We start from the raw sequence: 27318 nt of genomic DNA, 5'->3' as shown, positions 1-27318 counted from the left end.
AATCTGACTAGGAACCATGAGGTTTCGGGTTCGATCCCTGGCCTCACTCAGTGGGTTAAGGATCTGGCATTGCCGCAGGTAGGTACTCTTAAAGATGAAGAAGCAGAGACTGGCTTGGAGAGGATTTAAAAAAAAGAAAACATCCGTCTTGTTACGAAACGATCCAATTTAAGACCCATGGCAGAGACAGGCTGGGAATTCAAGACTGTTTAGCACAAGCCTGTGTGCCTATCCTGCCAGACCTGCCAGTCTCTGCACGGCCTGTCGTTTGGGGAGCAGACTCGGATTTAATGGCAACATTTCCTGAGGTTGTCAGATATTCTTTGTCCCCAGTTGACATCTGAAGCAGTTCTGCATATTTTGTCCTCAGACAATGGTGGCAGCCGCATATTACATTCCGGAACCAAGACGACGCCCTCACCCACAAACAACACTGGGAATGGACACCCAGAATATATCGCATATGCGCTCGTCCCCGTGTTCTTCATCATGGGTCTCTTTGGCGTCCTCATCTGCCACCTGCTTAAGAAGAAAGGCTATCGTTGTACAACAGAAGCCGAGCAAGACGTGGAAGAGGAAAAGGTTGAAAAGATAGGTACATAACTTGCATTCTTTGTACGGGACTGTGGGTGCAGATGATTTTTAAATCAAAAAGCAGCCGAGAGTTCCCTGTGGTGCAGCAGGTTAAGGATCTGCTATTGTCACTGCATCAGCTTGGGTCACTGCTGTGGCACAGGATCAACCCCTGACCGGGGAATTTTGTTATGCCGTAGGTGTGGCCAAAATAAGAGAAAGTAGTCATGTATATTTTCCATCTCTATAAGGCAAAATGATCTGTCTTTATTTTATCAAAATATATTTGATGTATAACATTGTGTAAATTTAAGGTGTATAACACATTAATCTGATAGATTTATATATCTTAGTATGATGGCCACTGTAGTGATAATTAGCACCCTATCACACAATTGTCATTTCTCTTTAGTGGTGGAAATCATTGCGTTCTAGTCTCTTAGCAGGTTTGACGGTTGTAATAGACTATTGTCTATCGTTACTACACTGTGCATTAGCTCTCTAGAGCTTATTACTGTTGGTTATAGGTTTGTACCCTTAAGCAACATCTGCCCTATCTTCCCATCCCTCATCCTCTAGTAGCCACCAGTTTACTCTCTGCTTTTAGAAGTCTGGCTTTTTTAGATTCCACACATAAGTGATAACACACAGACCCGGTCTTTCCCTGAATCATTTCGCTAAGCATCGAAGTCCATCCCTGTTGTTGAAAATGGCAGGACATCCTTTTTTCTCCTGACTAAATAATATTCCATTAAGTGTCTGTCTATAGCTCAGTGTGTGTGTGTGTGTGTGTGTGTGTGTGTGTGTGTGTGTGTGTGCGTGTGCATACATACATACCACATCTTTTTTATCCATTCATTCCTTGTTGGGCACTTAGGTTGTTTCCATATCTTGGCTCTTGTGAATAATTCTGCAGTAAACACGGAGGGACATAGATCTCTTCCAGATCCCATTTTCATTTCCTTGGGGTTTGTACCCAGAAATGAAATGCTAGATCATATGGCAGCTCTATTTTTAAGTTTTTGAGGAACCTCCATTCTGTTTTCCATGGTGACTGCAGTTTACATTTCTACCAACAGTGCACAAGGGTTCCCTTTTTTCCATATTCTCAGCCAACGTGTTACAAAACAGTCTATCTCCTAAAGGCAGATGGTGTGGTGTGGTGTATTGTCACTGCAGATTTCACAGGAACCACGCCTAGAGGTAGAAACCTTGCTTTCATTTTTTTTCAAATACCTGTCAGGTCATTTACCCTTATTTGCCTTGAGACTTTGGGCAAGTTATGTGGGCACTGAATCTGCCATGTACGCTTTAATTGCATTAACACTAATTGAATTAAAATTTTAATTTGTGAGGACAGTAATTGTGAAATTTAGGATTATTGTGAAATTTAGAAGATTCGTTTATCGTTTGGCGCACACGGTCACTCAGTAAATATTAACCCTTCCCATTGTTATTGAATGAGATTCTAATAACGCTGGGAAACCCGAATAGATCTCACCATTGTTGTGGTGTCACGTTTGCTGGGGGCATTCTCTCTTACATCTATGAGGCTGGAGTTTGTGTTTATCAAGTCAGTGGTTGTGTGAGCAGTGCAGTAAAAGTATGTCAAGAATTGCTGCCTTTGGAGTGATTTCAGAGTGTGTCACTTTTTCCTCCCAGCATGAGTTGCTGGATTATGTTTGAGAGATGAAACCCTGTTTTCTCCACAGATGTGCTTTCCATCCGTCCTTGAGAGCCCTGGGGAATGCTCCTTATCCCTCTCAGCCTCGAAAAGGGCAGTGTGTGCAGAAAGGTGACATTTGGACTAGGCCACCCTTTGAGTCGGTGCTGAGGGCAGAGGGAGGGGGGCTTCCTCATTTCTTGCCAGCTTGCTGGCCTGTTGATTTTTCCCACCCCCACTGACCTTTGAGGCAGAGACACAGCACGATGAGTCATGTGTAAGCTCATGAGCAAACCAAGGCTGGGTGTTTGTCAACAGAAAGCAGAACCTCCCCCTCCTCCAGGGATGCTCTGTAGATTGGCTTGGCGGTCAGCCTGTATGCTGTCCCACCAAACATGTATATCGGAGGATCTGGAAGCAGCTTGGATGGAGAAGACACTTTTCCGGACGGACGCTGCACACCCTGATTAGTTCTCTGTGAACTGGGTCAATCTTCCCTCTTCCTTCTTGTGTTATGGGAACAAATTATACAGATCAAGAGTGGAGGTTTGATTTTTTTTCGGAGATGATCCCATGTACAGAGTCTCCTAAAGCAAACTGGATTTGTAGGCAATTCACCACCACCAGTGTTTAGATCATTTAGAAGTGCATTTAAAAGAAAAGGAGAGTCTTATAAACACAGCTGAATAATTACTCAATTTAAGGAATAAATTAATATTCTAAATTCATATAGTATACGTGCAATTAAAATAAAATCCAAGGACAAGTTTCTTCTTTTTTCTTTTTAGGGCTGCAACCGTGGCATATGGAAGTTCCCAGGCTAGGGGGTCAAATCAGATGAGCCACATATTCAACCTGCACCACAGCTTATGGCAGCACCAGATGCTTAACCTACTGAGCAAGGCCAGAGATGGAACCTGCATCCGCGGGGCAACAGCATCAGGCCCTTAACCAACTGAATCACAATGGAAACTCCAATTGTTAGCATTTTTCTTTCTTTCTCTCTCTCTCTTTTTCTTTTTCTTTTTCTTTTTTTTTTTTTTTTTTTGCTGCCCCATGGCGTATGGAGTTCCTGGGCCAGGGATCAGATCAGAGCCACAGTTGTATGAACTATGCCAGATCATTTCATACACTTTGCCCGGCTGGGGATTGCACCTGCATCCTGACATTGCAGAGATGCTGCAGATCCCTTTGCACCACTTCGGGAACTCAAGTTTTTTTCTTTTTCTTTTTAATTGAAGAATAGTTGATTTACATTGTTGTGCCAATTTCAGCTGTACAGCAAAATGACCCAGTTATATATATACATATATTCTTTTTCTCATAGTATCTTCCATCATAATCTATCCCAAGTGATTGGATATAGTTCCCTGTGCTGTACAGCAGGACCTCATTGCTTACCTGTTCTAAATGCAATGGTTTGCATCTGCAAACCCCAAACTCCCAGTCCATCCCATTCCTCCCCATCCTCCTTGGCAACCACAGGTCTGTTCTCTATGTCTGTGAGTCTGTTTCTGTTTTGTAGATAGGTTCATTTGTGCCATATTTTAGATTCCACATAAAAATGATATCATACGGTGTTTGTCTTTCTCTTTCTGACTTACTTTCTTAATATGAGAAAAGTTTTTCTTTTAATTAGCTTTCTTCTTTGCATTTCTCTTAAGGGTTTAACAAAATGATGAGAGGGAAATAACAGTAGCAAGGACTGATAGAGCTGCATGGAACTGTCGTTTTGGAAACTGAGTGTGTGTTTGGACTTGAGAAGAGATGGATGGATGCCTCTGTTACTGACGCTGAAGAAGGCACTCTGAGCTCTGCATCAGGCAACTTGGGGTTGAAGGAAGAAGGCAGACCTCTTAGCACTGTGGGTGACTGGCTGAGCTTTCTGGAGACTGTTTAGTGGGCTCTTGGGCACTAAGACTGCATGTCTTGTTGACCTGATGCAGGTGATCAGTTGTCACTCATCCTCCCCTCCCCTTTCTCTTTCAGAGATGAACGACAGCGTGAATGAAAATAGTGACACCGTTGGACAAATTGTCCACTACATCATGAAAAATGAAGGTATGGCTCTTTCAGTGTCTGGAACAATTCAATATTCTTAAAACCTGCTTCCTAGAGCCAGGATTTGTATGGACTCCCCTGTAGCTGTCTCTCAAGTTATTGGCCGCACCTTTTATCTGAGCTCACCATCAGCTCAGCTTCCAGCACTGTCTGATGGGGACGGTTCCACAGAAGTGAGTTATCTAAGAGTCAGTGAGGTTTTTTTTTCCTCTTCTGAAATGTATTGTAAATTCCCATCTTCCTTTTTTTTTTTTTTTTTTTAAGGGCCACACCCACAGCATATGGAAGTTCCCAGGCTAGGGGTCTAATCAGAGCCGTAGCTGCCAGCCTACACCACAGCCACAGCAACGTTGGATCCTTTAATCCACTGAATGGGACCAAGGATCCACCCCACGTCCTCATGGATACTAGTTGGGTTCATTACCACTGAGCCACAACAGGAACTCCTAAACCTCCATCTTCTTAAAGGGAGGATGAGTTTAATCTTTCTTTTTCAAATTACAGTTGATTTACAGTATTGTGTCAATTTCTGCTGTACAGCAAAGTGACCCAGTCATAATATATATACATTCTTTTTGTCATATTATCTTCCATCACAGGTGATTGCATATGGTTCTCTGCACTATCCAGCAGGACCTCATTGCCCATCCATTCCAAATGTAATAGTTTGCATCTACTAACCCCAAACTCCCCATTCATCCCACTCCCTCCCCCCTCCCCTTTGTGACCGAAAGTCTCTTTTCCACATCTATGAGTTCTAAGAGCTTGCCAGGAGCTAACAGCCCTATGACTCAGATACTTCATTCCTGTTTCATGGTTGAGGACCTGAGGCCCACGGCACTTAACTTGCTTGCCAGTGTCACACTGATGCACTCTAGCATCTGATTTGAGAGTCTGCACTTAACCAACTTGCTATCAGCTGCCTTTTTCCTGGTAGCAGGAAAGCAAGATGATAAACTTCCTCCTTTCCAGGGGATAAAGTGTACTGCTGGGACACTCTATAGAACTTTTATTTTTTATTTTTATTATTATTTTTTTTTTGTCTTTTTGCCATTTCTTGGACCGCTCCCGTGGCATATGGAGGTTTCCAGGCTAGGAGTTGAATCGGAGCTGTAGCTGCCAGCCTACGCCACAGCCACAGCAACGCAGGGTCCGAGCTGCATCTGCGACCTACACCATAGTTCACGGCAACGCCAGATCCTTAACCCACTGAGCAAGGCCGCGGATTGAACCCGCAACCTCATGGTTCCCAGTCAGATTCGTTAACCACTGAGCCACGACGGGAACTCCTCTATAGAACGTTTAAATGTGAACTCATTCAATTATCCAACTCCTCTGGGAGGTAGTCCCTGTTATCACCCTATTTTGCAGATGAGGAAACAGAAGCCCAGAGGGTAAGAAAGTTGCCCAGTGTCACACCGCTGGCACATTCAGGATGGCATCAGCAGAGGAAGCCTCTGGATCCCTGGAGCAAGCAGACTATAATTTCCTTCCTCCCACATGCCTGGGCTATAGGGCTGTTCTTTTCCTTTTGAATGATGTCCCTTTCCTTTCCGAAAGTAGCCTTTTGCTTTCCGCTGCCTTGATTACCAGAGGTGGTTAGAAAATGTCACCAAGGCGCTGATTTCATTCTTCTCCTCTGCTCCCCAGTTCTTTTCTGTCCGATTCTTTGCCATCAGGGCCACCGCCTGTCCACCTGTGATTTCTCCAGTGACCTGTGAAGAGGGCTGGTGGCTGTCATCCTTTGTGTGGCCTTGGTTCTCCTTGGCCACCAGGACACTTTCTGATCTCACCAGACACCCTTTTTCTCCATGGTCCTCTCCAGCTTCTGGCCTGTGCCAAACCCACAGCTGGGGAACCAGGACACACTTGGGTCTCTTACCACTTGACAACCTAACTTTTTTAGTTTGTCTCTGAGACTTAAATCTGCTATAGCACAAAATGCATTTTTCTCTTCTTTATCTTTCTCATTAAGAGACTCTGAATTTAATATCAATTTAGACCTCCCCATTGAGGCTAATTAGCTTTCTTTCTTTTTTTTTTATTGTCAGTACACCATAATGTAACTGTTCTTCAAACAGTTAAAAAAAAAAAAAAGGGATAAAAGGAGTTCCCTGGTGATCTTGTGGTTAGGATTTTGCACTTTCACTGCTGTGGCCTGAGTTCAGTCCCTGGTCTGGGAACTGAGATCCCATATCAAGCTGCAGCACACAGCAGCCAAAAAAAAAAAAAATAGAGTAAAATTGCATACAAACCATCCATTACCATCTCCCCGTATTTATTTAGGTTTTCCTTGCCTGTATTTACATATTTTATAACACTTACGGTCATGATATATCACTAGCCTTCTGCTTTGCGTTTTTAATTTGGCTCATGGGTAGTATCTCATCTGTACTCAGGGCCACATTCTTGTTTAGGGTTTAAATCTTATCGTGTCTTAAATGTTGGGAATCAAGTTTAGATAAAAATCTCTTGAAGAATGAATTTGTCAGCTGTCCTGCACCCTGACGTGACAAGGGTTTGGGTAGTCCCAGGGGTTTTCTTGCATCGTATGGGCATTTGAAAAGTACCTGTGACTCCATAGCTGAGCTTCTCCACCAAGCCCTGAAACAGTCTGAAAATAGCATGAATTGAGAGTATTCGGGTTGCTCTCCAGGCACCCCTCATTATGGTTATTCCCATGAGGCTGTGGGGAGGGATCCCCTGGGGAAATTCTTACTTGGGGCTCAGTTTGTGTGATGGCAAAAAGGATTTCTTTTTGTTTGATTTTGACTGCTCTGTGCGTATTATCAGAAATTCAGGAAAGGAGAGACACATTTTCTGGAAATTATTGCCTATGAGAAAATTTCTCCTGCCCTATAGCTACTCCTCTCATTCTTTGGATGCCCATGAAGGGAAGTATAGCTGGACAGAATGTTGACAAGTGTAGGGGAAAACATACGAGTAATTACAAGGAAGAGATATGTATTCAACACACGTTAATTGAGTGAACCAGCAAGGACCTACTGAATAGTACAGAGAATTATACTTAATATTCTGTAATAACCTATATGGGATATATATAATTCTATATAATTCTACATATATTTATATTTAATATAAATATAATATATATGATATTTATATATATTTACATGTATATGTACATATTATACATACATACATACTTACATATTTAATACAAACATAATTTATATTATATTATATTTATATATATTTACATATATATGTACATATTATACACACATACATATATATTTACATATTTAATATAAACATAATTTATATTATATTATATTTATATATATATTTACATATAGGTTATATTATATGTTTTGCCATAGACCTGAGACTAACAACATTGTAAATCAACTATGTTTCGATTTTTAAAAATCTTAATTGTATTATTTTTAAATTGTATTATTTAAAAAAAATCTTATTTGTATTATTGCTCTTTTACAGTAATTTTATAGCCAAATTAAAGCATGTGTTTATGTCCTAATGGGGGAGTTATGTTAGTGTTTTCTCATCACAGGAAACCACAAATGTTCCTAAGGGATATTTTGTTGAAATTTACTCCCTGGTCTAGATGGGAGGGTAGACTAGAGACAAGGATGTGTGTGTATGTGTGTGTGTGTGTGTGTGTGTGTTGCTCTCACGTACCTATCCTCCATTGCTATGAATGATATTTGCATAGAAACTTGAGTCTGCTCTTAAAGATATCACTCAGCAAACAGGGGTTGTTTACAATTATTTCTAAGAGATAAAGTGATCTCATGAAGACATGAGAAACAGCAAAAGCCTGTTAAAAACAAACAAAAAAACAAGTTTTAGTAATGATTTCAATTTTTATTTTTTTTATTTTTTATTTTTTTTTGCTTTTTAGGGCCCACCCTTGGCACATGGAAGTTCCCAGGCTAGGGGTCAAATGCGAGCTGTAGCTGCCAGTCTATCCCACAACCACAGCAATGCTAGATCTGAGCCATGTCTGCAGCCTACACCACAGCTCATGGCAACACTGGATCCTTAACCCACTGAGCGAGGCCAGGGATTGAACCCACATCCTCATGGATTCCAGTCAGGTTCATTACGACTGAGCCATGATGGGAACGTTGATTTCAATATATTTTAATAAGTCTCTTGGGAGCATTTTATATTTTGATGTTTCTAATGGAGGTCATCATTTTGCAGGTGATTAATTTTCTCAGGTGACTGTTTAAATTTTTGTTTTTGAAAAGCTCATTCTTGTACACGAGTGCTATCTTCATTGTTATTTTCCCTCTTTTCTGTTTATAGTTTTGAAGTTTAGTAACTGATAGCAGAGTCTTAAGTGTCAACTGGCAAATTATTGTGTATGCCCCAAACCCTTTATCTGAAAGAAAAGTATTCTTCTGAATTCTTAATATTCGTTAAAAGAGAAACTGATTGAAATATACTTAAATTTGTCTTAGGGAGGTTCATTTGCCTTTCGGTCATATAAGAGAAGGTATTACTGATCCATTCAGTACTTTTTTGGTCCCGAGAAGAGCCTTACTTATATCAAAACTTTAATTTGGAAATGCAGTTGTGCATCTTCAGAGAGTCATGAAAGGCAAAGAAAATATTTCTTTTTGAAAAGGATGGTATGTTCCATCAATATTTGTTCAAAAACCCCAGGCATCTGCAAGGGTTGGAAAGGGGAGAAAATTGAATTGTGGAGACCAGAAAAACCCCTTACTATATATATATACATATATATATATATATATATATATATATATATATATATATATATTTTTAACAGCTGTACCTGTGGCCTGTGGAGGTTCCCAAGCTAGGGTTCAAATCAGAGCTGTAGCTGCCAGCCTACACCACAACCACAGCAACACCAGATCCAAGCCGCATCTGCGACCTACACCACAGCTTGCGGCAGTGCCAGATCCTTAACCCCATGAGGGAGGCCAGGGATCAAACCTGCAACCTCAAGGAGACTAGTCAAGTTCTTAACCCGCTAAGCCGCAACAGGAACTCCACCCCCTACTATCTTATATGTAAAACACAGACATGCATATAGTGCATAAACAGATGTATATCTGCAATATTACAGTTTCATGGGAGGCTGACTAGGGAAAAGTGTCAAAAAAAGGCTTCCAGATGCGGGAATAATGAAAAATGTTGAGAAACATTGGATAAATCATTCAGTTAACGTTAAAAAGCATCAGTGTTGAAACGAGTTAATTTTCCTTCTCTTGGGATGTCATTTGAGATGTTAAATGTTAAATGTTGGTGTTAGCTCACATGGTGAATAGTGATTTTTTTATTATTTCATCTCCAGAGAATGTGTTGTGGTTTCCCTCAGAACAGTGCTTTAAAAATCAATGGAAAGGCAGTGTTCCTGCTGTGGTGCAAGACTGGAGCTCTGGGACGCATGTTCGACTCCCCAGCTCAGCACAGTGGATTAAAGGACCCGGTGTGGCTGCACCTGTGGCATAGTTTGTAACTGCAGCTCTCATTGGGAATTCTATATGCCATGGGGTGGCCAAAAAAGAAAAAAAAAGTTTGGAATTCCTGTTGTGTCTCAGTGGGTTAGGAACTAGACATAGTGTTTGTGAGGATGCAGGTTCAACCCCTGGCCTCACTCAGTGGGTTGAGGATCTGGCATTGTTGCAAGTTGTGGCTTAGGTTGCAGATGCGGCTTGGATCCAGTGTTGCCATGGCTGTGTGTAGGCCTCAGCTGCAGCTCCAGTTCCACCCCTAGCCTGGGAACTTGCAGGGTGAGGCTTTAAAAAAGAAAAAAAAAAAAAAGATCAATGAAAAGGGGTCAGGAGATGGTGATAGCATCTGGCCTTGCCGGGAAATAGCTGAGGAGCTTGACCATTCATTCACTTCAGTCTTTTATCCTTAAGATTTGACACTTTACAAAAGACCAAAAGAACGGGTGTGTCTGTGCTTGGGGGTGGGGTAGGCACCCAGGAAACCTAGGTTCTGTTTGCTTTCAACCCAGCCCCCACCTACCAATTTGGATTTTTTTTTTTTTTTTGAAAAAAATTAACATTAGAAGTCTAATGTAACTCAGTCCATATTAGATAACTGACGTGTGTGACCAACACTTGAAATTTAAAGGTATCTGGCTAGACTTAAGGTCTTGTGTGGTCCATCAGCAGAAATAAGCCATGTGTCCCCCACGCCTGGAAAATTAACCCCTTCTCATCCCTGATCCTATGTGAGATGGACTCCGTACTTACCTGGGTATCCAGGATTTAGGGCTAATTATTTGAACACATTTAAGTTATTAGAATACAGGTCTCTTGAGACATACATTTCACCGCATATTTAGCAAAGTGAGTTGAATGCAGTTTCTGGGCGGGAGATTGATGGGGGCGGGGAGGAGGAGAAACAGCTTCTGTGTTCCTTTGCTAATGATGTGTAGGAGACAAAGCTCTGCAGTAGAACTGCTTTCCTCTGCATAGATTCTGTCAGTCAGTTCCTTCTGGTGAGAGTTATAGCCGATGGTGCCACATCTAGGCTTTCCTTGGGAAAGACCCTCCTTTCTCCAGGGCGCCAGGGCCTCGTCTGTGAACGGAAGGAACTCAGGTGTTTTTCCAACAGCTTTTCTGATGTGCCAATTCTGTGATCACTCATCTGATTCATTCCACTTTAATTCTTTCCTTCTTTCCCCCCCCTTAGCAAATGCCGATGTTTTGAAGGCAATGGTGGCAGATAACAGCCTGTATGATCCTGAAAGGTGAGCGCTCCTCCCCTGATTTTATGGGGCTTCTCTTTTCACTTACCTGTTAGAGCAGCTTTCTGTCCTTTGGCACTCTCGACATTAGGGCCAGATGATTCTTTGCTGTGGGGAGCTGTCCTGTGCAGGGCAGGACATGGAACAACATTCCTGGTTTCCACTTACAAGATACCACTGTCCCCGGCTTCTGCTGTGTGACAACCCAAAACGGCTCCACACATTGTGTTCCCTGGGGGCGAAGTGGCCCCTGGTTGAGAACTGCTATTCCAGAGCAGTGATGGGAGGAAGAAGCAGCTTTGGAGTTGGGGCCCTGGGTTGAGTCTTACTTCCACTGCTTATGGGTCACCTCTTCTTGGGCAAGTTAACTGACCCTTCTGAGTTCAAGTTCCATCATCTATAAACTGGAGATTACCACCAGACCAACTTCACTGGGTTATTCTAAGGAATTCCAAATAGCGGGGGCATCAAAAGACCTCCATGGACAATGATGATGAAACATAAAACCAGCCTAGGGTGGGGGCACTGGCTGAGTTCTGGTGTGGGATTCCCAGCTTTAGGTTATGGTTATTGAGCATCCTCATAATTACAGGTAACTGTTTTCTGTATAATTGTTCATGCTTCAAGGGGCATTTATTGAGTACCTGCTGTGTGCTGGGCATGATGCTGGAGGTGCGCCTTCACAGGGCCTGACCATGGAGGACTCCGTCTAGTGGAAGTGGAGACAGGAGGTGGGGGCTGCAGAGAAAGGCCAGAGCAAAAGACCCTGGAGCGTGAAAGTGGGGGGTGACCCAGGAACGTTCAGTCTGTGGTGGCCGGAGGACGTGCTATGGACAGACGCTAGAAGGTCCAGCAAGGCCAGTTGGGACTGAGTGACACGGCAAGGAGTTTGGACCTTTGTCTGCTTACTCTGTGGGTGGTACAGCCAGCACATCTTAGGTATTTCATACATGTTTGTGAAACTGGCCATGTTGGATTTTAGCAAGGTGACTCAGGGCTGGAAGACCAGTGTAGGGAGCTCTGCTTGTGTAGTTCATAGAGACACAGGAGCTGTGACTTCTCCTATTTTCCAGTCCTGCCCATAGACACCTTGGGGTAGGACCGTGTCACCTCGGTGTATCTTTGCCTCAGGCATCTTAGGGCATCCTGTGGTCCCTGCCACTGGGTTTTGTGCACAGCAGGTCCCAGATAAACGTTCGTTGAATGGAGGTGGTTAAACTTTTTTCTTTTTTGGCTACACCCTCAGCAAAAGGAAGTTCCCAGGCCAGGGATCAAACCCTAGCCACAGCGGTGACAATGCCATATCCTCAACCTGCTGAGGCACCAGGGAACTCTGAATGTTGTTAAATTTTCAAATTTAGACTCCTGATATGTGGTGTGGACCTTGTTTTACCCCAGAAAGCTGCAACTGTGTTTTGTTTGTTTGTTTTTTGTGGGTTTTTTGGGGGGTTTCTTTCTTTTTTTCTTTTTAGGGCCAACCTGAGCCTATGGAGGTTCCCAGGCTAGGGGTCTAATTGGAGCTGCAGCTGCTGGCCTCTGCCACAGCCACAGCAACGCTAGATCCGAGCCACATTCGCAACACCACAGCTTGCAGCAACACCTGATCCTTAATCCACTGAGTGAAGCCAGTGATTGAACCTGCATCATTTTAGACACTATGTTGGGTTCTTAATCTGCTGAGCCACAACAGGAACTCCCTGCAATTTTGCGTTTTAAACAATCTAAAGAGCATTCCTAAAGAACACCAGGAAACTCTGGGCTGTAATGTTTGAGACTATCGTTTCCATAAGGCGTGCTGCTTTTGAGGTGGCCGGTTATCAGCAGTATAAAGGCTGGTTTATGCTGTCATGAGACTTCCATGCGCCTTTGGGGCTTTTGGCCCAGTCTCAAGAGTCAGGCTGTGCTGTGACCAGCTGCCCCACCCACCCGCTCCTCCATGGTCAGAGGGCTGATTCCTGGTCAGGCCAGCCCTGTGCTGTCTTGATTCCTCCTTTCCTGGTAGACCAGAGCCTTGACACAGCTTGATGAAAGCAGTTAGCATCTGACCTATATATACTTCTGCTTTTTACATTTTGGATGGTCTGGCTGGGTTTCTTCCAGGTTATCAAAGGGGTCTCCCCTGTTTCTGAAGCACTGCAGCGTGATGATTAAGATCATGGTTTCTAGATGTCATCTTTCCAGATTTGGATCTCAACCATGACTTATTGGCTGTGTGACCTTGGGCAAGTTACTTAACTGCTCTGAGGCTCAGTGTCTTCTTTTTTAAAAAGAGGAAATTGGAGTTCCTGTCATGGCTTGGTGGCATCCATGAGGATACAGGTTCAATCCCTGGCCTTGCTCAGTGGGTTAAAGGATCTGGCATTGCTATGAGCTGTGGTGTAGGTCGCAGACATGGCTCAGATCCCACCTTGCTGTAGCTGTGAAGGCCAGTGGCTACAGCTCCGATTCAACCCCTAGCCTGGGAACCTCTGCATGCTGCAGGTACAGCCCTAAAGAGACAGAAAAATATAAACAAATAAATAAATAAGGAAATTAATAATATCTACCTCAGAAAGTTTTGTAAAAATGAACCGAATTAACATATATCAAATGCTTAGAGTGCTGTTAGCTATTTTTATTATTCCTATTATCAACCTCTTTTGAACATCTCTCTTTTGAGTATTTTGACCTAAAAGCTTTCTTCCTTTGATACAATCGTCAGATTGGATCAAAAGCCACTCGATAATTTGACTGGAATTTAAGTTTTTCTCTCCTCCAAGGCATGTATGTCCAAGGTGTCTATTTGCTTAGAGATCTGGGCAGGCGCTTGGGTATGTGTGAGAAATTAGTTTGCCTGAAATTAGATTGGATGAGAAGGGAGGTTGGCCATTTGGAAAGAAACCTAATACTTTAAGACAAACAGTACACCATCATTAGAAGCAGGGGTTTATTTCTGGCCCTTTAATTCCATCCTAGAAGTGATAAATCACATTATTACTGTTTAAAACGAGCTGTCATTGTACAGTCGTAAAAGCTGAATGCCTGCTGTCTGAGATCAGTTCACAACGCCCATTTGTGTAATTGGAAGAGACATTTTTTCCTTTTGCTTTGAACCTGCTTCTTACATTCCGTGGGAGAGATTTGCCTTCGCTGGTATTTCTTTTAAGTAACCAGATCCACCTTTTCCTTTTTCTTCCCCCTGTAGCCCTGTGACCCCCAGCACTCCTGGGAGCCCGCCCGTGAGCCCCGGGCCCTTGTCACCGGGAGGCACCCCAGGAAAGCACATCTGCGGCCACCATCTGCACACAGTGGGCGGTGCTGTCGAGCGGGACGTGTGTCATCGATGTAGGCATAAGCGGTGGCACTTCATCAGACCTGCCAACAAGTCCAAAGAGGGCCGCCCGAGGCGCCAAGGGGAGGTCACCGTCCTCTCTGTGGGCAGGTGAGGCCCGGGGCGCTTTGGGTTCTGTGATCTAGTTGCCGTGCTGTGTGGATTTCTCACCCATTGTGTAGCGTGGGTTCTCCTGAGCCTGGCTCAGGTCCTGTCTCTGAGCGTCCTCTGTATTTTCTGGTCTGAGTCTGGCATTTTTCCAACAGCAGAAGAATTCTAAGAGGCAGTTATTGCAAGATCAGATGTGACGAAGTTCCTGTCATGGCTCAGCCAGGGGTTAATGAACCTGACTAGTATCCATGAGGATGTGGGTTCGATCTCTGGCCTTGCTAAGTGGGTTAAGGATCCAGTGTTGCCATGAGCTGTGGTGCAGGTTGCAGACAAGGCTCAGATCTGCATTGCTGTGGCTGTGGTGTAGGCCGGTGACTATAGCTCCCATTCAACCCCTAGCCTGGGAACCTCCATATGCCAAGGGTGTGGCCCTAAAAAGACAAAAAAAATTTAAAAAAAAAGATCAGATGTTCGGTGTATTAATTACTTGCTGTGTTAGGGTTCACCAGAGAGGCAGAATCACATGTATGTATGTACATGCACACACAAATATAAGAGGAGATTTGTTATGAGAATTGATTCACATGATGATAGAGGCCAAGAAGCCCATGATCTGTCTGCAGGCTGGAGTATCAGACAAGCTGGTGCTGTAATTCAGTCCAAGTCCAAAGGCCTGAGAACCAGGGGAGCCGATGGTGTGAGCCAGAGTCCCAGTCTGAAGGCCCTAGAAGAAGGATGCTCATGTCCAATGGCAAAGAAGAGGGATGTGTCAGCTTGAGCCGAAAGAGCAGCTTCGGTCTTCCCTGCCTTTTTGTTCTCTTCAGGCCCTCCAGCGACTGGATCTGCCCATTCCCCTTGGTGAGAGGGATCTTCTCTACTCAATTTACCGATACAGATGATAATCTCCTGCAGACACCCTCACTGACAAACCTAGAAATAATGTTTTACCAACCCTCTGGGCAGCTCCTGGCCCAGTCACGTTGACACAAGAAATTAACCATCACACTTGCTCTAATAGATAAAGCCCAGATCTCAACTATTTACGGATGTTTGTTTTGCTTGTGGAATTGAAAGATTGGTGGTGGCTCTTCGAGATGTCATCCAGAGGCCCAGGTCCTTTCCACCTTGTGGCTCTGCCAGGTTGGCCAGCAGTTCAGAGGACTGTTCACAGGAGATTTTTAATGAGATGGGCCTGCAGTGGCACATTTCATTCTTGCTCACATTCCTCTGCCTGGAAGTCAATCACTCGTCCACACCTATGGCCGGGGAGGTGGGAAATGTCACCCAGCCATGTGCCAGGAAGAAAGGAAGCGATGGAGTGGGTCCACTGCCCTCCAGCCTCTGCCGTAAGATCCACGTGGATTCCTGGCCCTGCTTTCTTTTAGTTTGCCTCCTGTGTCTGTTTCCCCGTCCTCGAGTTCCCTTTACTTATAACCCACTGTGATGTGGAGATCTTGCGGTTCAAGTGGTGAATGAATTTGATGATATGTAGAGCCTTTTTGCTAGATGCTGAGCCTCCTGCAGAAACTGCAAGGCTAATGCACGTGGAAAGGCAGTAGAGAGTCATGGTCAAGAGCATGTGTGCTAGAGCCAGACGGGGAAGCCCTGAGCAAAAGTCGACAGCATTGCCTACATGATCCTTCCTTCTCTATTGACAAACTCTGGGAAGAAGAGCCGGGACTTGTTGAATCTCCCTCATTTGCGTCCTGGCACCACTCCTTACAAATTGTTCCTTCTCTCTGCCCATTTCCCCTTGTATAAAATGGAGAGGACAGCAGTATTCATCTGGTTGCTGTGAAGACTAAAGCAGGTGACTCACATAAAGATTTTAGACCCTTTTGGGGCGCTTATTATGCATTCAAGAAGTGTTGGCTGCCATCATTATTATTATTCTTACTGTTTGAATTCCGTTGAGTTTCATCATGTGTTGCACAAGCAGCTAGGAGAAGACTACAGGGCTCTTTACCCCTTACAGCAAAACAGTACAACTCATGACCACACTGTTTATTCAAGAGTGGAGTCACGCGAACTTATGAATATGGAGTGAAATGAGAACCTGTTAACTCGCTTGGACAAAGTATATTTTGTTTGCTTTAAAAAAAAAATCTGCGGAAATTTTCAATGTGGATTCAACACGCTTTCTTAAATGCCCCCAGTCCAACTCTGTGTCTTGGAGGTTGATAAATTCTGCGAATGTTGAATGATTACAGGCTGCTTGTCAGCATGGGCTACTTAAAGGGACTCAGCGCTCTTCCAAATAGATTTGTGGTGACAACTTTCCCCCATTTTTCCTCTCACTCCCTCCTTCTGGTGGGTGATCTCATTTTGGACAAAGCAGGAGAATGTATTTTAGATGGTTTTAAGGGAAGTGAAGGCTAGAAGTAGAAAGTATTATGAAACACGTTAGAGAGTTGATGGTGATGCCTAGAAGAACAGTCCAAGTGAGTAAATTTCTTTAATTTCTCTCTTAATTCTTATTTATTTATTTATTTTGTTTTTTAGGGCTGCACCTGTGGCATATGGAAGTTCCCAGGCTAGGGGCTTAATTGGAGCTACAGCTGCCAGCCTACACCACAACCACAGCAACACCAGATCTGAGCCGCATCTGGGACCTACACCACAGCTCATGGCAATGCTGGATCCTTAACCCACTGAGTGAGGCCAGGAATGGAACCCACATCCTCGTGTATCCTAGTCGGGTTCGTTACCACTGAGCCACGACGGGAACTCTGTTTTTCTCTCTTAATTCATAAGGAAAATCTCTTCCTTCAATTCCTTAACTTTTTCCTTAATCCTTAATGAAATTGACCCACAAGTTCCCATTGTGGCTCAATGGTAATGAACGTGACTAGTATCCATGAGGACGAAGGTTCCATCCCTGGCCTCGCTCAGTGGGTTAAGGACCGGACATTGCTGTGAGCTATGGTGTAGGTCACAGACACAGCTCGTATCTGGCGTTGCTATGGCTGTGGTGTAGGCCAGCAGCTACAGCTCCGATTCAACCCCTAGACTGGGAACTTGCATATGCTGTAGGCGCAGCCCTAAAAAAACAAAAGAAAGATAGAAAATTGACCCAAATTTGCATAAAAAATAACAGACGAAACCCAAACAGATACAGAAACGCTGCCACTAACTCATGCCGATAAACGTGTGGCTGGGGCTGTGTGTGTGTGTGTGTGTGTGTGTATGTGTGTGTGTGTGTGTGTGTGTGTAGAGATGGGTGAAATTGGAAGAAGGCAGTTCTCCATTGAACATCTGGTTTGCAAACTAGTTGGGCTTTTATCCAGCTTTCTGTGGTTAGAACTCCTGATGTTAAGGTCTAGGTCCTTGTTAGAACAGCTCTGAAGCTGTTTAATATTTGAGTACCCGTGTTTCTTAGTGCAATTTCCCGTGCTCTGTAAACTGTGCAACAAAGTCTGTGATGTGTGGAGTGAACATCAGCTTGGAGGTTTGGCAGAGGACAGGGCTTCCTGCTGCGTGGGAATGTTCCCCCTGTTCAATATAGTGATTTTTTTCTTCTTCTTTTTTTTTTTTTTTTTGGTCTTTTTGCCTTTTCTAGGGCCGCTCCTGCAGCATATGGAGGTTCCCAGGCTAGGGGTCTAATTGGAGCTGTAGCCACCGGCCTACACCACAGCCACAGCAATGCGGGATCTGAGCTGCATCTACGACCGGCACCACAGCTCACAGCAATGCCGGATCCTTAACCCACTGAGCAAGGCCAGGGATCGAACCTGCAACCTCATGCTTCCTAGTTGGATTCATTAACCACTGCGCCACGACGGGAACTCCGTGATTTTCTTTCTTTAAAAAAAAAAAAAAGTTTTTTTTGTTTTTTGTTTTCTTTTTGCTTTTTAGGGCCACACTTGTGGCATATGGAAGTTCCCAGGCTAGGGGTTGAATCAGACCTATAGCTGTGGGCCTACATCACAGCCACAGCAACGCAGGATTGCGACCTACACCAAAGCTCATGGCAACACAGGATCCCCGACCCACTCATCGAGGGATCGAACCCTCATCCTCATGGATACCAGTCAGATTCCTTTCCGCTGCGCCACAACAGGAACTCCCTTAAAAAATTTTTTTTGATGTATAGTCATGTTAGTTTCAGTTTCAATTATACACATCCATATATCTCTCTCTCTATTTTTTTTTTCAGATTCTTTTTTCCTCATAGATTATTACAAAATATTGAGTATAGTTCCCTGGACTGTACAGTAGATCCCTGTTGGCTCCTTGTTTTATATGTTGTGTGTGTGTGTGAATATGGTGATTTTCATTGCTGTCCTGACTTTTGGCTGAGTTCGCTTGGGATCCTCCAGGTGGGTGATTCGGGGTTCATCCATAACTCTTGTTCACTGAAAAAGAAAACCCATCACATCTCCCCTTTCCCCACATCAGGTTTAGAGTTACGAAAGTGGAACACAAGGCAAATCAGAAGGAGCGGAGAAGTTTGATGTCAACCGGTGGGACCGAGAGTGTCAACGGGGAGGTGCCTGCCACACCTGTGAAGAGGGAGCAGAGTGGCCCAGAGGAGCAGGTGAGTAGGACGTGTGGCAGCATCAGTGGTGGAGACGGTCCTGAGAGCCTCCCCAGGGTCAGTGGTGACATGGGAGCGACCTGGCAGGAACATGAGACGTGCTTTCCTGGAGCTGGTAGGGCTGTAGGGGACTGAATGCCATCGGTTGTCCACCCTGAGCTTTTTGTAAAGAGCTGCCCAGTGTAGGGGCCTCCAGGGGCTTGGTTTGCATGATCGTGAGGAGGGAGGGGTTACTTTTTGTTTGTTTGTTTGTCTTTTCAGGGCCACACCTGTGGCATATGGAGGTTCCCAGGCTAGGGGTTGAATCGGAGCTGCAGCCGCTGGCCACGACCACAGCCACTGCAACGCCAGATCCAAGCCATGCCTGCAACCTAGACCACAGCTCACAGCAATGCCGGATCCTTTACCCACTGAGTGAGGCCAGGGATTGAACCTGTGTCCTCATGGATCCTAGTCAGATTTGTTTCTGCTGTGCCACAATGGAAACTCCAGGAGAGTTACTTCTGAGGCAGTGTGGAGTGGCGGGGATTGTGGCAAACTAGAAATCACATAACCCATCTGTGGGGTTGGCAGTACCACAAGGCAGAGTGGTTAGTGTGGCATAATGGTTAGTATGGTTAGTTTTGCATAGATCTTATGTCCAAAAAGGTGGAAATTCAGACTTTTTTAAAATCTCAAAATCATATTGAATGTATTATTTATTTTAAAAATTTTTATTGAACTATAGTTGATTTACACTGTCCTGTTAGAAATCTAGACTTTTTACATGTGAAGTCACCACAGGTTTTCAAGTGTTGGCAGCTCGTTAAATTTCCTTTAAAAAACCGTGAAGGCCAAATGGAATATAATCTTGTCATCATTTCTAGGTAAACTGTGATTTGAAAAAGCTGGAGTGAGCAAAGCAATATTTTTTCCTTTAATTGAGTTGGGAACCAGTTTTCTTCGATGAGCCACAGTTCCAAAACACCCCCAGTCTTTCCACCAAATATTTTGAAGCAATTTAAAAGCAAAAGTGAATGCCTCTTGGTTTGCCAGTTTTGACGTGGAAAGGTATTACTTAAAAAAAGAAGCCCGTGATAATTTGATACTGGCTTGGCTTTCATCTTCCTCTTTTCTTTCTGCTCTGGCTCGAGCCACATTCGTCCTTTTCATGTTTCTTATTATATGTAAAAGGATGAGTGTGAGGACTCAGGAGTGACTGGTTCCAGAGTCTCCTTGGAACCATCAGAGCCTGAACATGAAGGTAGAAGAGGTTACACTTACAAGGAGTGGGGGAGGTGGGTACAGGGGAGGGGAGTGGCCAGGTCCTAGAAGGTACAGGGAGATAGCAAGGTTGAACCTGAGCCCTGGATGAGGCTGCTGGGCTCAAGTCCCAGTTTGCTGCACTGGGACCTGGGCAGGGTGCTTGGGCTGTTTTGTTTTGTTTCTTTTTTGACCGCCACATGGCATTTGGAGCTCCCGGGTCAGGGAACCTGTGCATAGCTGCTGCAACTCTGCATCTTTAACCCACTGTGCTGGGCTGGGGATCGAACCTGCATCCCATGGCCCCAGAGACACTGCCAATCCCCTCGCACCACAGTGAGAACTCCTGCTTGGACTTTTTAGTGCCTCCCTTTCATCACAGGGAAATAGAAATGATGCTGCCTGCCTCGGGGTAAATAACCTGGAAACCCAGGGCCTGGCAGGTAGGAAAAGCTCAGTCAGTGACTACTAGTTATTATAAGTGAATTCACTTTTTTTGGGTCCATGTGGCTGAGGGGTGGGGTGAGGTGGCTTTTGAGTGAAGCTTTTCTGATACCTGCCTGCCCAGGCTCAGAGGGGTGGAGGGTGATCCCGAAGTAACCTGCAAGACTTGTGCGCCTGAATTCTCTAAGACGGAGAGGCTCTGATAGCTTCCAGCAGGAGTGCCTGCCGTCTTACCTCTGGGAAGGTCTGGCCCCTTCCCTGAGTCGAGGGGCCCAATTGGAGCTTTCTTTATTTTTTTTATTTTTTTTGTCTTTTTGCTATTTCTTGGGCCGCTCCCGCAGCATATGGAGGTTCCCAGGCTAGGGGTCGAATCGGAGCCGTAGCCACCGGCCTATGCCAGAGCCACAGTAACGCGGGATCCGAGCCGCGTCTGCGATCTACACCACAGCTCACGGCAACGCTGGATCGTTAACCCACTGAGCAAGGGCAGGGATGGAACCCGCAACCTCATGGTTCCTAGTCGGATTCGTTAACCATTGCGCCACGACGGGAACTCCCGGAGCTTTCTTTAAAGATGAGACAAAGAGGGAGTTCCCGTTGTGGTTTAGTGGGTTAAGAATCCAACTAGTAGCCATGAAAATGTGGGTTCAATCCCTGGCCTTGCTCCGTGGGTTCAAGGATCTCTCATTGCCCTGAGCTGTGGTGTGGGTTGCAGACATGGCTCAGATCTGGCATTGCTGTGGCTGTGGTATAGGCCGGCAGCTACAGCTTTGATTTGACCCATAACCTGGGAACTTCCACATGCCACAGGCGCAGCCCTAAAAAGACCAATAAACAAATAAATAAAGCTAATACAACACTGTAAATCAACTATAACCAATAAAAAAATTAAAAAAAAAAAAGAGCAGAAAAGTCTGTCTTCGGCTTCGCAGCCAGTTACTGGTGCCTTGGGAAGGAAACCAAGAGGAATTTAGGGAAAGGAAGAGACTGACAAAGATAATAATAAAAAGTAACCAATGTTAATTCAGTGTCCTAGTCTTCTGGGCTTTGTACGGAGATGTGTCTCACATGTCACCACTATAAACATCTCTGGGGGGGGGATACCGTTACCTTCGTTTTATAGATGAGGAAACCAAAGTCTGGAAAGCGTATGTTCTAAGCTATGGGTCACACAGCTGGAAAGAGGAGCTGATTGGAACCGAGCTCTCTGATTACAAGACCTGCTGCAGTCTTCTGCCGTCCTGGGCTGCTCATGAAGGGGCAGCCCTCCACCCATGAGTTGGAAACGTGTCCACCAGTGATCTAGAACCCAGTGGTCCAGTAGGGTAGCCACGAGTCACCTGTGGCTACATAAGTTTAACTTCATTAAAATTGGAAGTTTCCTTCTGCCGTTGCACTAGTCACATTTCACGTGTTCAGTCTGCCACAAGCACGCTGGGTCTACCATGGCGGCCAGTGCAGAAATAGAACATTGTCAATGGCACAGAAAGTGTCGTCAGACAGAGCATGTCAGTTCATTTTATGTGAATGAAGCCCGGAATGGATATCAGGTATCATGCTTGTTTAATGAGATGGTAGAATTGGAATCCTGAGTGACTTTGGTAAACCTAAGAAACATTCTATTGGGGTTGTGAGGACTTGCCTCCTGGGAATAGAAGTATCTGAGTCTTAAAGTCCAAGGTGAGGGAGGCCCAGGCAGCTGAGGTTGTCATGACAAGAAAGCAGGGGTTGTCATGACAGGTCTGCATCTGAGTCACCAGCCTGGCAGGATGTCGAGAGGTGGAATAGACCAGGCGTTAAGAAGACACTGCCCGGCCTCAGGCAGGAAGTGCAATTTGATCTTCCAGCAGCCCCAGCCTTGATTTCAGCCTTGCTAATGTGCGGTGGCTGGTTTTGGCCATTACTGCTCAGAGAGAGGCTCTCAAAACCTGGGAAGGTTAAAAGAATTAGGATTGCTCGGCTGGTTTTCTTGGTCCAGATTCTGTCTCTATCTGGAGTTAATCCAGTCATCTGAAATCCTAACCACATCTAACTGGTTTACAACTTGATATTCTCTGCAAAGCGCAAAATTATCTCCCAGAATTTTGTGAAAGAGCGTTGGATTGGATTAGAATGCCTGGATTCTCATCCTAGCTTCATCACTTGGAAATTGTCCTTAACTGCCCCTGAACCTTGGTTTCCTTGAATGTGAAATAAGATATTAAACCTGTTGATTGAAGGCGAGTTCCAAGAGCGCGCCTGGCTTTCGTTGGTGCTATTTGGTCCAAAGTAGCAGCGAGCACGTGAGTGACCTTAGAAAGGGGGTGCATTTTCTGAGCCTTCAACTTGTGTAATTAATTTTGCAATTAATGATAAGAACTTTTATAATGGACCCTTTCAACCGACTCAAAAGTAGAAGGAATAAAATCACGAATGCCTGTGGGGAAGTTTAATTATAATACGTGCTGCGTATTGAGTGTCTACTGTGTGGCTGGATGCTTTGGAAGGCATAGCCCGAGTACGGACAGATTTAATTCTCCGAACAGCAAGAGGTAGGTGCCAGTTTAAGCACAGAGCATGGAAGCAACTTGTTTCGAGTTATCAGCAAGAATGTGGTAGAGTTTAGAGTCCAACCCAGGCAGTCTGGCCCCTGGCGTCCCAGACTTCATCACCCTGCTGGGTCCTGGGACAGCAGGCAGTATGGTTGGAGCCTGCTGGGGTTGGGACCGTTGAGTGACAATGTCTGATGACCCCAACAGAGAATGGGCTCTGAGATAAGATCAAAGGGAATCTTCACTGACACTTAGAAAAATGTATGTAGTCATTCAAATTTTCCCCTCTTGATTTCTTAATACTTCTTATCCCCCAAAGAGTATGTTTGAGCTATTCAATATGACTTGATTTTCAAACTAGAGAAATGCTCAGATTTTTTCCTTCTGGGCCCAGATCTCTGGTTCTAGGCTAAACAGGAAGATCTGCCCTGGAATATAGCTAATATAGAAAGACAGGAGAGTTACGTATCTTTTATACTGTCTAATACAGTTTTTAGAGTTGTATATTTTTTTCCAGAAAAGTATTCCTGTTTAAATTGGATTTTTGGCCAACCTATTTTACTGGAATGCCTTATTTTAATGTACGACTGATTCAAACATTCAAAAGCAAATGCATACCTAGGTGGTAGATTGCACAAACTAGACTTAGGATTTCTCTCCCCGCCCCCCCCCTTCACTTCTCGCTCTCTCTCTCCTCCCTTGTCTTTTTAAAAAACAAAATCTGCTGTTTGGCATTTCTTCCTCCCTTTAGTCTTCGCCCCCTGTCTCCTTGGCCTGAGTTTTTTTTCGTAGCTGGATCTAACTTGCCCTCTGCCTGATTTATTTTGGCAATGCAGTTAAAATGGTTTCTTTTTTCCACAGAAAATGTGTTTTGATTTCTTCTTAGAAGAATAAGCTTTTGTTCTTCAAAGTTAAATAAATCAAATTGCTTTCAGCCTCCGAATGCCACTGCTTTGTCTTCATTATCACTGGTCTCTCGCTTTTTAAAAAAAGATGCTGTCCTAAGCATTCTCTGGCACATGTTTCTGAAGTAGCCACTCCTTTTTCCAGTTTATGGTAGTATCTTATTGAAAACATGGATTTGGTAAGTTTACAGAACAATATTTGTTACCAAAACAGAAATTCATTATGTTAGATATCTCCTTCTTAAGTAATTTTATTATTGAAGCTCTTCTATTCATTCTTATTTCAGTCATTTAGTTTAGTGATTAAAAGCTGAGTTTTACATGGACTTGGAGAACAGGCTTCTTGTTGCCAAGGGGGAGGGGGAAGGAGTGGGACGGACTGGGAATCTGGGGTTAACAGATGCAAACTATTGCACTTGGAATGGATAAGCAAGGAGATCCTGCTGTATAGCACAGGGAACTATATCTAGTTACTTATGATGGAGCATGATAATGTGAGAAAAAGAATGTATGCATGTATGTGTGACTGATTCACTTGGCTGTACAGTAGAAAATTAACAATACTGTAAACCAGCTATAATGGAAAAAATAAAAATCATTAAAAAAAGAGCAGAGTTTTAAACTGCTTAGGTTTAATTTTAACTGTGCCACTACCTACCGGTGGCTTTTGGCAGTTACTTTACCCCTCCCAGCCTTGGGTTCTTCATCTTTCAAGTGCAGGCTGGGGTAGTATTGGATGTAAATGACCTAGAGTGCAGGTGTAGTTCTCAAAGCAGGCCTTAGCTTGGGGTTCGTATTAACTAAATAGTCACTGTTATCAGCAATTTCCCTCCCATTCTCGAGTCCTATTAACGTATTAGCCTATTTCTCAAGCATCCTCTTTAGATACTGTGACTCCCTTTTTACTTCCCAAGAACATTAGAGCTTTGGACTCTAAGGAGATCTTCAAAATAGATATTTGGCAAGTCCCTTGGGAATTTGGGTCATTTTCTTTGTGTTAAGAGGGCCTTAGAAATAACGGTGTGCCTCTTACTAGAAGTGGGGTCAGGAGTAGTAAGGCAATTGAAACGTTTTGCAGCTTAAGTTCTTTGTATTGTACAGATCAGGAGGGTGTGTACGCTAAGAGGTGATGCGAGGTGATGCGGATGGAATTTTCTACACTTGCCTCTGTTCCTGCTGTGCTGGGCTCTGCTCTGGGATTAAAGTCTCCTTTTGCCAAGACTGTTTCATGCATCATGCTCCCTCCCTCGTCAGGTTCATGGCCCATCATAAGGTCAGCTTTCCTGACCTTCCAGCCTCATTGCCGCCTCTAATGGTGGGAAGAGGCAAGCTTGTCTCCCTTTTTCTTTTGGACTCTGGTGACAGTGCAGCGCTGTGGCGGTCCCCCGGGGCCTCCACTGAGGACATGTTGCTTTATTTGCTGTCCTCTGCATGGCTCTTATTAACTCTTCAGGGAAGGAGAGGATGATGAGAAACTTTAGGCGCCATGAGTTAATGGTTTTCTCCATAGTTTATATATATTTTTCAGGGCAAAAAGGTAACAGGTCCTTTTTTTTTTTTTTTTTAAGTAAAAGGATCTCAGATTTGATGGAAATCCCTTAATTTGATTCACTGGCCTTTATAAACAGAAACTGCACCTCGAATAGACATGGATAGGACCACCTGGCTTGATTTAGAAATGGCTGATGACATTTCTAAAGAGCAGTACCTTCTTTGATGCTTCTGTTGCTCTTCTGTGGAAGGCCAGTCCCATTGAGTGCCTCTTAAATAAGGAATTAGGGGGAGGTTAACACCAATCCTTGACCGTTGACCAGCTGTGCAAAGTATCAGCAGTAGAAATAGGCCGAAAAGGAGAGGAGCTGAACGAGGGACAGAAATTTAAACACAGTCCGATGAGTTATGGGTGATCGTCTCTGCACTTGATAGCAGAAGACCCAGGCTCAGAGGTATGGATTTTTTCCCAGATCCCTGACCTAAGTAGGGAGAGGGCTTGGGTGGAATGAAATCCACACTTTGTAGCCAACGTATTCAGTGGCTTTGGAGCTTAAGGGAGCTTTCCTTTTTCCAACAAAGAAGAGAATCCTCATTCATGTCAGCCTAGAAATTCACGGCGGTGATCATGTCAGCCTTATCCACCTTCCAGCGGCTTGGTCTCCTATGGGGACCACCTGATGTCTTTTGGCTGCTAGAGCTGCGCCTGGATCAGGCCAGGTTTATGAGCTATTCTGTTTTCTTACAAGTAGACTATATCATTGACTTTGAGGTCTCAGAGGAGCTGTGATGGCTAGTGCAGGGTAATTCAAGTACAAGTTACATCTTTTGAAAGTATTTATTGAGCCCCTACTTTGTGCCAGGGCTTAGGGATGGAGCATTGTGAAACAGGGACACACAAGGGCCATGCTCTCACAGAGCTTCTATTGTAGTTTTTGCAGTCATTTTCTCCCCATGCCTCCTGGTCTCCTTGTTTTAGAGTAAGGAGACTCCAGGACATTATGTACATTGTCCAGAGTTATGTGGATGGTTCACTCCAGACCTGGACTTGGGCTTCCTGATAGTTCCGTCCCTTCACTGCCTCTGAGGTCCTGGTTGTTACAAGTGTTTAAAATCAGAGGGTTTTTTGTTTTGTTTTGTTTTTTCAATTGAAAACCAAGACATGCACCCAATATAATAATCCAATAGCATAAAAGGCTGCAGGGTGAAAAATAAACCTTTTTAAAAGTATTTTTTTTATGAAAGTATAGTTTCATAAAGTACAGTTTCTACTGTACAGCAAAGTGACCCAATCACACACACACACAGTTCCCTGTGCTGTGCAGCAGGACCCCAATGCCCATCCATTCCAAATGTAATATACAGCCACCCCAAACTCCTTGTCCATCCCACCCCACCCCTCCTTCCTGGCAACCACAAGTCTGCTCTCCTGCGTGGTCTGTTTCTGTTTTGTAGATAGGATCATTTGCTCCATATGTTAGATTCCACAAGTAAGTGATATGGTATTTGTCTTTCTGACTTACTTCACTTAGTATGAGAATTTCTAGTCACATCCATGTTGCTGCAAACGGCATTTTGTCCTTTTTATGGCTGCGTAGTATTCCATTGCATATATGTACCACATTTTAATCCATTCATCTAATGGACATTTAGGTTGTTTCCATGTCTTGGCTATTGTGAATTGTGCTGTGAGGAAAAAATAAGTTTTTTAAAAAAAAAGTCTTCACCC

The 27318-nt window shown here is 44.2% G+C and overlaps 1 protein-coding gene across 1 annotated transcript in view; it reads left to right on the top strand.

Moving 5' to 3' along the window:
- Positions 1 to 27318, top strand: part of RELL1 (RELT like 1) — a 72081-nt gene that overhangs the window by 34697 nt on the left and 10066 nt on the right. The window contains exons 2-6 of the mRNA XM_013978589.2: positions 371 to 595; positions 4226 to 4297; positions 10964 to 11021; positions 14203 to 14439; positions 18838 to 18976. Of these exons, the coding sequence (XP_013834043.2) occupies positions 371 to 595; positions 4226 to 4297; positions 10964 to 11021; positions 14203 to 14439; positions 18838 to 18976 (731 nt within the window). The remainder of the gene's footprint in view (positions 1 to 370; positions 596 to 4225; positions 4298 to 10963; positions 11022 to 14202; positions 14440 to 18837; positions 18977 to 27318) is intronic.

Source organism: Sus scrofa, chromosome 8 (assembly GCF_000003025.6).
Source record: "Sus scrofa isolate TJ Tabasco breed Duroc chromosome 8, Sscrofa11.1, whole genome shotgun sequence".
Taxonomy (NCBI): Eukaryota; Metazoa; Chordata; class Mammalia; order Artiodactyla; family Suidae; genus Sus; species Sus scrofa.
This window is presented reverse-complemented; position numbering and strand designations above follow the sequence as displayed.